This window comes from Notechis scutatus, chromosome 4 (assembly GCF_049901735.1).
Source record: "Notechis scutatus isolate UNSWTSFEM ecotype Mainland chromosome 4, rNotScu1.2, whole genome shotgun sequence".
Taxonomy (NCBI): Eukaryota; Metazoa; Chordata; class Lepidosauria; order Squamata; family Elapidae; genus Notechis; species Notechis scutatus.
In genome coordinates, this window is record NC_142012.1 from 14,905,033 (window position 1) to 14,918,427 (window position 13,395).

The 13,395-nt window shown below is 40.2% G+C and overlaps 1 protein-coding gene across 13 annotated transcripts in view; it reads left to right on the forward strand.

Moving 5' to 3' along the window:
- AFF1 (ALF transcription elongation factor 1) overlaps positions 1-11,133 on the forward strand; it is a 175,624-nt gene extending 164,491 nt beyond the window's left edge. For all 13 annotated transcript variants that reach the window (XM_026687925.2, XM_087962842.1, XM_026687924.2 and 10 more), the window contains 8 exons: positions 1,091-1,182; positions 1,446-1,509; positions 3,061-3,197; positions 5,868-5,939; positions 6,347-6,440; positions 7,519-7,562; positions 9,328-9,557; positions 10,898-11,133. In XM_026687925.2, the coding sequence (XP_026543710.1) occupies positions 1,091-1,182; positions 1,446-1,509; positions 3,061-3,197; positions 5,868-5,939; positions 6,347-6,440; positions 7,519-7,562; positions 9,328-9,557; positions 10,898-11,019 (855 nt within the window). In that variant the 3' untranslated portion in view covers positions 11,020-11,133. The remainder of the gene's footprint in view (positions 1-1,090; positions 1,183-1,445; positions 1,510-3,060; positions 3,198-5,867; positions 5,940-6,346; positions 6,441-7,518; positions 7,563-9,327; positions 9,558-10,897) is intronic.
- The last annotated feature ends 2,262 nt before the right edge of the window (positions 11,134-13,395 follow it).

Below are 13,395 nucleotides of genomic sequence, written 5' to 3' on the forward strand. Positions count from 1 at the left end.
GGTGGTCTGTGAGAAAATGTTGGTGGTCTTGCAGAGAAATGTCACCCCCAAAGCACCCCCCAAAGCTATTAATCCAGGCTGCATGGGAACACAAGGCTGCGCCACCCATATGGCCCATGGGAACACAAGGCTTGCATCGCTTGCATTGTGAACAACACGAGGTAGTGAGGGGATAGGGCGGAGGGGGGAAACTTGCCCCACTTGCCCCATGCACCTGGCCCGGCCTTGCCACCGGGCTGCTTCTTTCCACTTCTTTCTTCTTCTGCTTTTGGCTGCATGCAAGGAAAGCAGCAAAAGTCTTTTTTTCTTTCCCCAAACTCTGCCAGAAATGCGTCTTTGGGACCCTGCAAGGCATCCTGCTCCAAACGGCTGCGCCGGCAAAGACTCGTTTTTGGCAGAGTTTGGGGGAGAGAAAGAAAGACTTCTGCTGCTTCTGCTGCTTTCCTTGCATGAAGCCAAAAGTCTCTCTCCCCGAGAATGGAACTGGAGACGGTATCCTGTGATCCCAAATAAAGAATGATCGATCGGTAGGAAAAAGGGGGTGGGGAATTTTCCTGCAGACTTTTTTGGGGATTTTCCCAGGGTCTCTGGTCCGCGGGATTTAAAATTATGAGTTTGGTGGTTCCTGAGGTCCAAAAGGTTGACGACCCCTGTTCTTGTCCATCCCCTTGCTCAAGCAGGAGATTCTATACCATTCCTGGTTGTCCAATGTATGGGTGAAAACTCTCCAGTGATGGAACACCCACAACTCCAGAAGACAAAGCTTGTTTCATTGATTAATTGTTCTCACTGTCAGGAAATTTCACCTTAGTTCTAAGTTAAATTTCTCTTTAATGATCTTACACCCGTTACTTCTTGTCCTGCCCTCAAGGGCTTTGATAATAGATTAAAAAAAAACCTTCCCCCTCATCAGCCCCTCAACTACTGGAAGACTGCTATCATACCACATATTACATGCATCATATATTACAATTAGTAATGCTGGGGGAAATAAAAATGCATGCTCGTTGAAGAATGCAAATGTTCTGTTGTGACTTGTAATTATTTCTGAGCTACAAGTATTTGACCTTCTTCCTCTCTGTCTTTCCAGGGCTCTGCAGATGATGTCCCGAACCCCTTCCCAGTGCCTTCTTTGCCAAACGGTACCTCCAAGCCAACGAAGCCTCAAAGCAAACCTCACCGGTAAGAATATTTTGTTTTTTCTTCCAGCTGCATTATGTTGTCTTTTGAGATCGCAATTTCTCTTGTAACCTATTGGACCAGCCTGGGTTTTCACCACGGTTTTTATTTTCCTGCTGGGTTGATTTCATAAGCTCACTGAAAATGAACAACTTCACTAAATGTTTAGAGATCTTTGGGCTGTTCATTCAAAACTGTGGAATGAAATGTGTATGTGATATATCTTGGCTATTTTGCAAAACCCTTTTCTCTCTGGTTTATTTCAGACAACATCCAATAGAATTTCACTTAAAGGAAGCCAAAAGATTGAAGCACAAAGCTGATGCAATGGTAAGTTTGCTTGCAGAGAAGTTGCAAGTGTATATGCTCGGCTCCAAATAGTACAGTTAACCTGAGGGATTGCTAGATAAAGCAAACCCATGTTGAGATATAACCATTGATCAGCTTCAAAGAGCTCTCCGTCATGATTTGAAAATTGAGATTAAATCTCTCTGCCATACGTCTTTTCTGTGATCGAGAACAAGTTGAAAGTTTTGCCAAAGAGTTCAAACTGGAAATGTTTCCACCTCAGAACACCCACCCCAGGGTCAAAACTGGCGTTTCCAACTTCTGAGGTTGGGAGAGTCTGTTGAAAGGCAGAGGAGGCAGGCAGCCAAGGGGTTGACAAGTGTTTACATATAAATATAAATCACTTGCTTTGTTGCTTAAAAGTTTTTGGGTGATGATAGTGGGTGATAGTCCTATTGCACAATGCCATGTAACTAAGTTAAATCTGGAAAGGTGCTTTTTTCAAAAGGCAACTGGACTTTTTTCTTCTTCTTTTTTTGAAAAACTTTCTTCAGTTCAGTTCTGAACTGAAGAAGCTTCTTGGATGAGAAACGAAACGTTTTTCGAAGGAAAAAAAAACAAGAAAAGTCCAGTTGCTTTTTAGAAAAGCACTTTTGAGACAACCATGACCTGAATGATTGAGAAACTCCATAGACATTATCTAAGTTAAGGAAAGAAACTATACTTCGTCCAGTATGATGGTTTGAGTTCACTGAGATCCAAAGGGCAATATCATCATATCCACATGGACTGGTAAACGAATGCTTCACAATATATGTGAAAGATTCTTGTTAAATGGTCAGTCTGCTTTATAAATCCACTTTGGAGGATATCATTTCACCCAGAAAAGTTGATAAGAATTGTACAAGTGAATAAAAATATGCCACAATTCCCAATGATAGTGCATTTCATTCTTAGCGAGTCTTCCGTTGCGCTTAATTATTCCATTCTTCTAATATGACAGAAATTACCTTTTAAGTTGAGATTGAAGTTCAGCTCTAAGTGGCTAGATTCATAATACTGTTTTTCCTAGCCTTTATTTTTTACTTAATACATTGTATAAAACCAATTGCTTTAGGTAATTTAGGTTTAAGCCACCAAGGCCTACCTTTGAATCAAATTCCTTTTTGTCTGGTGCTCTTCCAATGCCTTCGACTACAACTCTGGAATGGCCATTGACTATGGCACCTATACAAAACTGTGGAAGAATGTCAGGAAAACAAAGTGCCTCACCTGAGTGGCTTCAGTGGTGGTATGCTACTGGTTCGGCCCGGTTCACCGGAACTGGTAGTAAAAAAAAAAGGCCTCTGACGAACAACTGAGAGGAGAAAGAAGAGAAAAGCACAGCATCGGCCCTCCCACCTGTCCCTGCACTTTTCTCTTCTTTATCCTTTCGGCTGATTGGCACTGCAGGCCTCGGCTGGTGTGTGGAGAGCTGCGTGCGTGCGTGCGTTAGGTGTGCATGCACGCAATCACCAAACCGGTAGTGGAATAGGCAGGATCCCACTGCTGAGTGGCATGTTGGTTAATCAGTGCTAACTTTGTTTCCAATAGACAGACAAAGTTGGAAAGGCCTTCAAATACTTGGAGGCTGCCCTGTCCTTTATTGAGTGTGGCATTGCAATGGAATCTGACCCCCTCTCACCAAAGCCAGCCTATACCATGTTTGCAGAAACCATAGAGCTCATTAAGTAAGTAGACAACTCTTTTCTGTTCTACCTGCTGGCTTCAGGTTCTTCCTCTGATGTTCAGAAGTTTCCTCACTGAGTTCACTGTTCCTCCCTGTAGCTTTTTTTGTCCTCTGCCTATCCTGTGAATCCCGTTACCAGGCCTTCCCTGGTTTTACTCCCTATCTAGATCCAAAACCATTCCCCTTCTAGTATTGTTTTTGTCTTCCTCTTATTTTCAGGGCCTTCTAATCAAGTGTTGTATCTTATGATGAATGTATTTTTATGATGGCTATGATCATGATGTATCACTTGTTGCTTGTATGTACACTGAGAAGTTATGCACCGGAGACAAATACCTTGTGTGTCCAATCACACTTGGCCAATGAAGCATTCTATTCTATTCTTTTCTGTTCGGTTCTATTCTATTTTCTGTTCTACTCTACTGACTATTCTAACGATCATCTATTCTATTCTACTTTTCTGTTCTATTCTATTCTGATTTCTGTTTCTACTCTTGACTTTTATTCTGATTTCTATTCTATTCTGTTTTCTGTTCCATTCCATCCCTGTCCCCATTCCATTGAAGCTAAGGAAAGTAGTATAGCAAGTGCTCTGAGCCCGCTCCAGATAAGATTCAGATATCGCCCTTCTAGTTCAGGAGGTCTGCAAAAGGCAGTGGACAAACCTATTGAGGTCAAGAGCTTCTTAGTGAAGGCTGGAATAAACTCACATATTTATAAATAGTTGGAAGCCAATATAATCACTTACAGTTAGGCTTCTAAGGGAGCCTAAATATTCTCAAATAATGCAAATTAGCAAATGTATAAGAAAGTGAGAAACCTAACAGTTTCTCTCTCTCTCATATTTTAATTCTTATTAACTTCCCCCATTTATCTTTCCTTTTGTTAACATGTATAAAACACACAGACGCTAGTGTAACTTTGCTGCGTTCCTTTTGCTTTGCTTTGTTTAAATAATGAGGGCAATTATTAGCAGTGTTATTGCTTAGTTGTTAGATGAAACCTCCATTAAAAAAAGTTAAATATTCCTTTTTTTCTTTTATTTATTTATTTTGCCTCCAAAGTAGCTGTATCTTGATTTTTTAAAAAACATTTTTTGAAGAATCTGATAGTAAAGTGAATCCTCGGATCCAATCACATTACTCCACACTCCTGCTTAATCCTTAAAAAGAGCAAGATAAAGTAATTTCTATTAATTTGGACTGGAGGATGCATGTTTACATTTTCATATCAGTCCCAAGCGCAACAGCTGTTATGAGGTTCTTGTTATCAAAATAATGGCTTCATTCCAGCATCTGCACTGTAGACTCTTGAGCACTGGGAATCCTCCTACATATAATTATTTTCTCATTCTGTTCAGCCTCAAAAGCTTCCACTTAGACATCTGGTTCATGGAAGTCACCTTTTCTGGTGCAACTGCTGTTATTTTTTTTAATTAAACTTATCAAAGTATAAAATACGAATGAAAATGAAAATAGTGGAAAAAGAGGGGAGGAAAAAAGGCATAGAGCCAAGGGCGATAAAGAAAGAAAAACATTGACTTTGACTCTCTTTAGCGCTGTAGAATAACTTTATAACAAAACAGCCTCAACTTATTTTTTACATGCTGAACATTTACTAGCTATTACTATAATAGCAAGTTTGTCTAATCAGCAAAACCCAAAGTCAATGTTTCTTTTTTTTTTTTTCTCCCCTCAAGCACAAAATCTAGAAACGGTTCCCAAGGATGATTAAATTGGTTAATTTAGCTACCTCTGCTAGTTCCACCTGTTTTTTTCCAGACATTCATCTATTGTGGGAATTGAAGTAACTTTTCAATTTTGTGCATAAAGCGGTGTTTTCTCAACCCGGGCCATTTTAAGGTGGGTGGACTTCAACTCCCAGAATGCTAGCTGGGGAATTCTGGGAGTTGAAGTCCACCCATCTTAAAATGGCCCAGGTTGACAGACAGTAACATTAAAGCATTCTTGCTGCTGTCAAGTAATATAATAGTAAGGTTCCAGACTCCTCCGCCCCCCCAAGTTCTTCTCTGATGTATTAATAAGCCTGGCCTTCATAGCTCTGCTGAGACAGCATTTGTAAAAAAAAAGACGTGCTGGATGTTATTCTCCCCATATCATTCATCACTTTTGTCAGGAAGTTAAGAGGTCAAACAGATTTCTTCTTGGTTACTTCCCTAACCAGAGAACATGACACATTTGCTACCTTGAAGACTCTTTCTGGACCAAGGAGATACCTAAATTCATCTCCTGACCACCACACAATAGCTGTCACATATTTTAGGGTTCAACCTTCAGGGTGCCTGATGAGACTCATAAATGAGAAATTCTCAGCAGTTCAACTAACCTAGTCATGGCTTGTTCTGCCTTTTTATGTTACGTCTGTCTGCCTATTTATTTCTCCATTAACTTCTGCATGTTTGAGTTGGGCCAGAACTAGGGAAGGTATTTGAAGGAAGAGGATATTAGAAATTAAATGAAATGAGGTAATGAAATTTAGGAAGGAGATCTGGAAAAACTATGCTGTTGGAATCTTTGAGGATTTTTCCCCCCATTATCTGCCCAATTCTGTAAAACTAACTTTCTGTTTCACTGCTAGTTCAGGGCATCACAATATTATGCCTGTATATGCTGATGGAACTTAAATAAAGTGTTAATTTATCTTCCCACAGATTCATAATGACATTAAAATCCTTTGCGGACTCTTCAACAACCACACAAGAAAAAATCTTCATTGTTTTTTGGTGAGTGGCTCTGCGTTCTGTTTCCAAGCATTCTAAATTAAAATAGCAATAGCTCTTAGACTTACATACTGCTTCACAGTGCTCTACAGCTCTCTCTAAGCAGTTTACAGAGTCAACCTATTGCCCCGAACAATCCAGGTCCTCATTTTACCCATCTGGGAAGGATGGAAGACTGAGTCAACCTTGAGCCTGGTGAGATTCGGACTGCCAAATTGCAGGCAGCCGGCAGTCAGCAGAAATATCCTGCAGTACTGCACTGTAGCCACTGCGCCACCGCGGTTCATATAAAAAAAACTTAAATGCCTAGCTTTCTACTTTGCTTTGATGCAATGTGTGATGACTCTTCAACTATGGGGAGCAACATTCTAAAGAGTTGCATATAGTCCATGTTTGTTGTGTTTTTACAGCATGCGCTGCCAAGCCATTCTGTACATGGCAATGTTTCGCTACAAGAAGGACACAGCAATAAAGTATTCCCGGACTCTTAATGAACATTTCAAGGTAGAGAGTGAAAAAATTTGATTGGAAAGTGGAAGGGAGGATGTTTCCAACTATATTATGTCAGTGGGTAAATGATTTTCCTAAGTGAAGGATTAATATCTGAATAGTGTAACAAGTTATTTTCAAAGTTTTTTTTATATACAGTATATTTTATGTATACATTTTTCTTTAGTAAACATAAAAATCCAATTTCTACATGAACAGTGTGTTGTCTGGGTACAGTTAATTTTGAGAAATAACAATATTCATAGCATTGATAATAATCACATATGTGCTTATCCATATTAATAAACCTCCATTGTATTCTATTAGCTAGCCATTGGTAGAATGAATCCGATGTTAAAAAATATACCATTTCTTCTTAATTTTAAGTGTTAATCTATCCATTTCTGCACATTCTAATATTTTTTTTATTACACTTGCATCTGTAAGTATCTCTTCCTTGTTCCACTGTATTTTCACCAATATTTTTGAAGTTTTATAGTACAGGTAGTCTTCAACTTACAACAGTTAACTTAGTGACATTTCAAAGTGACAATGGCACTACAAAAAGTGCTTTAGGACCGTTTTTCACACTTATGACCATTGCAGCATCTCCATGTGATTTACATTCAGATGCTTGACAACGGATTCATATTTATGACGGTTGCCATGTCCCGGGGTCATGTGATCATGTTTTGCAACCTCCTGGCAAGCAAAGTCAATGGGGAAGCCAGATTCACTTAACAACCAGGTTACTCATTTAACAACTGCAGGGATTCGATTAACAAACGTGGCAAGAAAAGTCGTAAAATGGGGCAAAACTTACTTAACAAATTTTTCACTTAGCAACCTAAATTTTGGGCTCAATTGTGGTCATAAGTTGAGGACTATCTGTATTTGATTTATATAGTTTTATTTTTTTAAAAAAAATATTTAAGGGAGTTACCCTTGTGGGAAGATGGGCAGCCAATAAATCTGATTGGTGATGGATTAAATAAATGAATGTTCATGAAAAATAAGTGCTTCCCTTCTGTGTAAGTAAAAAGATGAGTTGAAGTTACTTGTGATCTAAATAGAATTTCCTTGCTTATTACAGAGTTCCTCTAGAATTGCCCAAGCACCTTCTCCATGCATTGCAAGGTAATATCATTTATTCAACTTATTCTTGTTACAAACATTAATTTTCTTTTTTGGTTAATTGTAAGGTTACATGTAGACCAAAAGCATGTATTGGTTGGAAGCCAGTTTGATGAGCTCTCACAATATAAATAACTTTGATCAGTTTAAAGATGCACTAATCCTCATCTTGTCTAGCACATTAATTAGTTAATTTCTCAGACTCATCGCTTATCACTTTTGATTTGATGGCCTCTTGCTGTGGAATAAGGAGGATTAGCTTCTGAGTAGACATGTAGAGGATTGCCTAGCATTTTGCTCAAAGGAAACTATCTCAGAAGATACTTTTGGACTGAGGAGATCTGAGTTCAAATCCTTCTCCAGTTATAAAACTCATAGGATCCATAGTTTAGACTAAAGCAAGGTCTTCCTTCCTTCCTTCCCTCCCTTCCGTCTCCCTCCCTCTTTTCCTTCCTTCCTTCCTTCCTTCCTTCCTTCCTTCCTTCCTTCCCTCCCTCCTTCCTTCCTTCCTTCCTTCCCTCCCTCCCTCCCTCCCTTCCTCTCTCTCCCTCCCTCCCTTCCTCTCTCTCTTTTCCCTCCCTCCTTTCCTTCCTTCCTTCCTTCCTTCCACCCATCCATCCATCCATCCAGAACATTAACATTTCTCCAAAAACAGAATATGCCTCACTTCGTAATGTCAAGGTCCTCATCAGAAATTTAGACATCAATAGAATTCATGCTTAGGTACATGGAAGTTGAAGTCTAATGGAAGGAAAGGCACCAGGCTGGGAAAAATTAATAGAAATAGCTTTGAAATCAATAGGACTTAAACAAGTCCTAGTAACTGAACAGGTTGTTGATGTGTAAAATGCACTTGTTCAAAGTTTAGTAAAAAGATAAGTCTTCAACTTAAAATCAGAATTTGCACCAGAATTTGCACCAGAATTGATAAATGGTGACCAATGCATGCTAAGCATTGGAGATCAACCAAAGAAGGAATGAAGCAGGAGATTTGTGGCAAAACAAGGTCATACTATTGATAAACAAGGCAGCTGTGAATCATGCCTGCTCTTACAACCTGTTATATGCAATGGTGAATCACTGCAGTTGTTAAATGAATCATGCAGTCTTTAAGTGAATTCAACTTCCCCCATTGAAATTTGCTTGTCAGATGGTCGCAAACGACCCGAGGACACTGCAGTCATCACATATACATCCCTGTTACCAGTGGTGAGATTCAAATATTTTTTACTACTGGTTCTGTGGGCATGGCAGGAGAAGGATACTGTCAAATCTCCAGAGGTGGGATTTGCCGGTTCTCTGAACTACTCAAAATTTCCGCTACCGGTTCCCCAGAACTGGTCAGAACCTGCTGAATGCCACCACTGCCTGTTACCAAGCACTCACATTGTGTTTGTGTGACTGCGAGGACACTGTGGCAATCCTAAGTGTGAGGGCTTTTTCCAGCGCCTATTGCCGCTTTGAATGGTCGCTGAAGGACAATTCGAGGACTACCTGTATTCCCCGCAAATCTCCTGCTCTGTTTTCCTTCCTTCTTTGTTTTTCTCACCTGTGCTCAGCATGCATTGGCCACCAGGCACACTAGGTCCTCTTTTAACCATTTATTGGAACTTAAAGTTAGAAATCCTTTTCAGCTATTTCTCACCCCCCAAAAAAAAAAAATTTGTTCATGCCTCCTCCTTAGGCTTCATTCCTTCTTAATGTCTGGTTCTACTTGGTGTGTTTATTGAATGTAATGCCGTGTGCCCTCTTGTGTTTCATCCTCCAGGAGCACTGGCACCCCTTCTCCGCTCTCCCCGATGCCTTCTCCGGCTGGCTCAGTCAGCTCCCAGACGGGTTCCAGCGCCAGCAGCTGCGGAAGTAGCAGCCTCGGCTCCTCAGTCAGCGTCCCTCATTATATCCCGACCATCACCTCCTCCTTCGTTAACATCACTTCTTATATTCTGTACGCCTACGACTTCTGGGAACAAGCTGATCTTTTGGCTAGGAAAAATAAGAGTAAGAGCTTGTTTGCTTGTTCGTTGGTTTCTTACTGACTTGCAAATTCAGTTTCCTGAAGTTCCATTCCCCCTTGAGGACAATTTTGTGCATAGTTTTTGGCAAGTTCATTTTGGAGAATCTGAAGGTCAGCAGCACCACCAGTTTTTCTTGCTGGCAAGAGACTCTGCTTGCACCCTCAGGATCTACTCCTAGCCAGAGTAAAACAAGTATGATGTTGATTGGTTCCTGTTAATCAAATGTTTATCAGCTCATTACTAATTACCAATCAACATCATCATCATTTAACGACCCTGTAATCTTTTGCGGGGTGGAATCTGGGCAATTGAATGGAACTAGCGGAGTGTTTTAATTGGCCGGATGCCTTTCCTGTTTCCAGTGCAGAGTTTTGTTCAGCAGATATATTCTCAGTGTGCCCAGAGAAAGAAATATCTGCCTCTACCTAGGATTGAACTCATAGCCTCCTGATTGTGAGGCGAGAGCTCCACCTCTAGCCCACTGTGCCACTCCTCAGCACAAATTACCACTAAAGGAGAATATTCATAGCTCAGGGTTGAAATGAAGAATCCTTGGCGCTCTCTGAGTTTGGTTGTTGTCTTGTGGACTTTCCAAACTGGCTAATATCATCAGTGCTCAGTACAAATTCTTCATTTGAAGTACACTAGCTAGACCCAGACCAAAAAAACAATGCTTGGACTAGATTATGGCTACCATTGTTGCTGTATTGAAATACACGGATAACCCTAATTCTTGGAAAGGAGAATTATTGCATGAATAATAAAGTGGTTGCTTATTGGATTATTATCTTCAAGTAACCCATATTAGTAGCCAAGGCCAAAGTTTTGAAGAAAATAAGACTTAGAAAATTATTTAAGGGGGAAAAAACCTTGAATTTTGCTGAGATAACTGACAAGTTAAAACTAAAACACTTTTCGTGATTAATCATTCTATTGAAGTTTTCCATGTGGATAGAATGAAAGATAGAATACACATCTGGCTGGGGAATTCTGGGAGCGGAAATCCACGTATCTTAAAGTTGCCAAGGTTCAAACATAGAACAGTGGTTGGAAAAGAAAGGGGTGGAGATTACGAATAGAATCGAATTTGCTAAGCAAATTAAATACCCAGATAACACAATGTTTATTAAGCACTAGGAAATGTAATTAGTAGAACATTAATAAAAAAAAAATTTTTTTTTAAAAGTTGGCAAGGTTGAGAAAATGTGTTGTGCAGGTTTAAGAACCAGAGGCTTCTGGCTAAGCATGTTTAATTCAAGAATCAGACATGATGCTTTTCTTTTCTTTTCTTTTCTTTTCTTTCTTCTTCTTTTCTCTTTTCAGAATTTTTTTCCAAGCTCAGCGCTGCCGCCTGCTTTCTCTCGCTGAACAGCAGTATGATTGAACTCGTACACTACACCCGTCACGGATTGCAATGGCTGAGACTGGAATCAAATATGCCTTAATGGGTGATTCAAGGTGAAGATTTTGCCTTGGACTCTGTTTTGCACTTTGAAAGCCTCCTAAATAAAGCCTTTGTGGGCTGACTGGTTGGATTTGAAAAAGGAAAGGAGAGGAGAGGAAGAAAAAAAAAAAAAAGCACCTGGAACAAGTTTGAATTAAGCATGATGGAAGGGATCTGGCACCACTGGAAAACTTTTATTATTAGAGGCTGCATTTCTACTATGCCAATGGGCCACTTAGAAGATAAAAGAGTGAAGAAGAGGGCCTCAAAGTGGAAGAAAATGCTTTTCTTTCAAAGGACAAAGTGCAATTGTCTCCTTTCTCTACCCCTCCCCTCCCCTCCCCCCCCCCCATTCCCATCATGGTTTCTTTGTGTCAATGGTCTATAAACATTTCTAGTAATGAATAACCAGCAAGATAATCGATCAGTCGGCACAGTGAAGAAGCACCAGTGAAATCCATTTCCCAAAGAATTTTCTACAACACCTAAGGGATGCACCGATATCCAGGGGTGCCCAGTGCATGATTCTGAATTTTATTTTATTTTTTTTAAGCATAAATCACCAACTCCTCTCAGTTCTGGCAGGTGGCAGAACCCGGATAACTGGGTGGCATTTCTTCAGCCATAAATTGATTTTTTTTTGTTAAAACTCAACTTCCCGTCTTGCTTCTCCATGGCCAAGTGTTGCACTATTTCTTCTGTTCTCCTGACCTGTATGTAGTAGGCCTACCCCATTTTTTTTTTCCCCCAGTTTGCTTTTTTTCCTTTCCTTGTTCATTCGTTTGTTTTGGCTATTTGTAGCAGCAGTTGTAGCCGTTTTCAGCTGTCTTGGGGTGGTCATTTTCTGATTCTGCATTGGGCACATTGACAATCTCATGAAAGCAGCAGCTCATGAGGCGGCCTACGGCGTTAGAATCATGTTGGGGCAGAAAATTCAGTAGATGGGATGTTGTCCCTCTCTAAATTAGGGGTGTGGTGCCGGTTCATCCCTGGAGTAGCTGTGATAAAATAACACTACTAAGAGGAGTGGGTTGCCACCGTTGCTGTTAAAGATGCTGCTCGGTTAGATCTTAGTAACTCCACCCAGAGGGTACGAGGCTAAGAAGGGACAGAATCCCCTAGCACAGGGGTCTCCAACCTTGGCAACTTTAAGACTTGTGGACTTCAACTCCCAGAGTTCCTCAGCCAGCAAAGCTGGCTGAGGAACTCTGGGTGTTGAAGTCCACAAGTCTTAAAGTTGCCAAGGTTGGAGACCCCTGCCCTAGCACCAAATAAAAGGAGTGGCATTTGAAGAGGCCTCTTCTGCTTATATACAATTTGTTGGGAGATATTTAAAGATCTTGGGGTGGGGGGGAGAGGAACTTAGAAGTGTGCCATTTCAGATCACCTTCCCTAACATGTTAGGTTCAGAGATGCGCAGTTTTTCATTCATGCTGGCCAGGACACTGCCCGGCTCATTTTCTTATGATCCTTTTCATTTGAAGAGGATTCTGTTTCCTCTGTTGTAAGATACTTTGCTCAGTCTACTTGGAAAACCCTAGATACTTCCACAAACATCTCTCTCTCTCTCTGCTTCTTTTTATTAATTTATAAAAATCCTCATTAATGAGCATGCTGTATATTTGTTTCCTATAACCTGTCAAGCATAAGAAACCGCCTTCTGTTTAATCTAAAACATATATGTTTACCACCCTCCTTTCAGCCATGCTTTTAATTCTCCCCTTTGCATCTGTTATCACTTGACTTAAGCAAGCCACTTGGGGAATAAATATCTTCCAGATAAATTATTTTTAAGTGCAATGATAAGTTTTTATTTTGGGCTGATTCTCAGAGTCAACAAGTTGGAATCGAATATGTACGTTCGCTGTAAAGGTAGACAATTATTTTTGTGGAGTTGATGTACAGCATTCTCATTTTTACCATAGATTCTCATTCTTTACCAATCCTAGTAATTAATAAACCTCACGATTCCACCTTTTGAAGACAGACTCGTTGTAGAGAATCTTACTGATTCTTTCAGGGCAGATTTGATTTGGGGATAATGCCATCCCCACAGGAGAAACAAAAAACAAGGGAACATAAAATTTTCCAGAAATAGCCTACTTCTAACTTAGAGAAACATTTCCCCCCACCCCTTCCAAAGTGTTTAAATCCAAGTTACTTAATCTTGAAGAAGATAAGGTGGAGATGAGGGCACCTCCCAGTAAAACGTTTCAGTTTCCGTGAGTCTACACTCATAACAAGTTGCCCCATCAGAAATACTTTTAACTCACAACATTGCTGCAGTGATATCTCAGGAATGGGCATCAAAAGATGAGGTTTTCAATGCAACTAGGTTAGTAATTGCTCTTCCCCAGGGAAGGATTTGGTCCAGAGT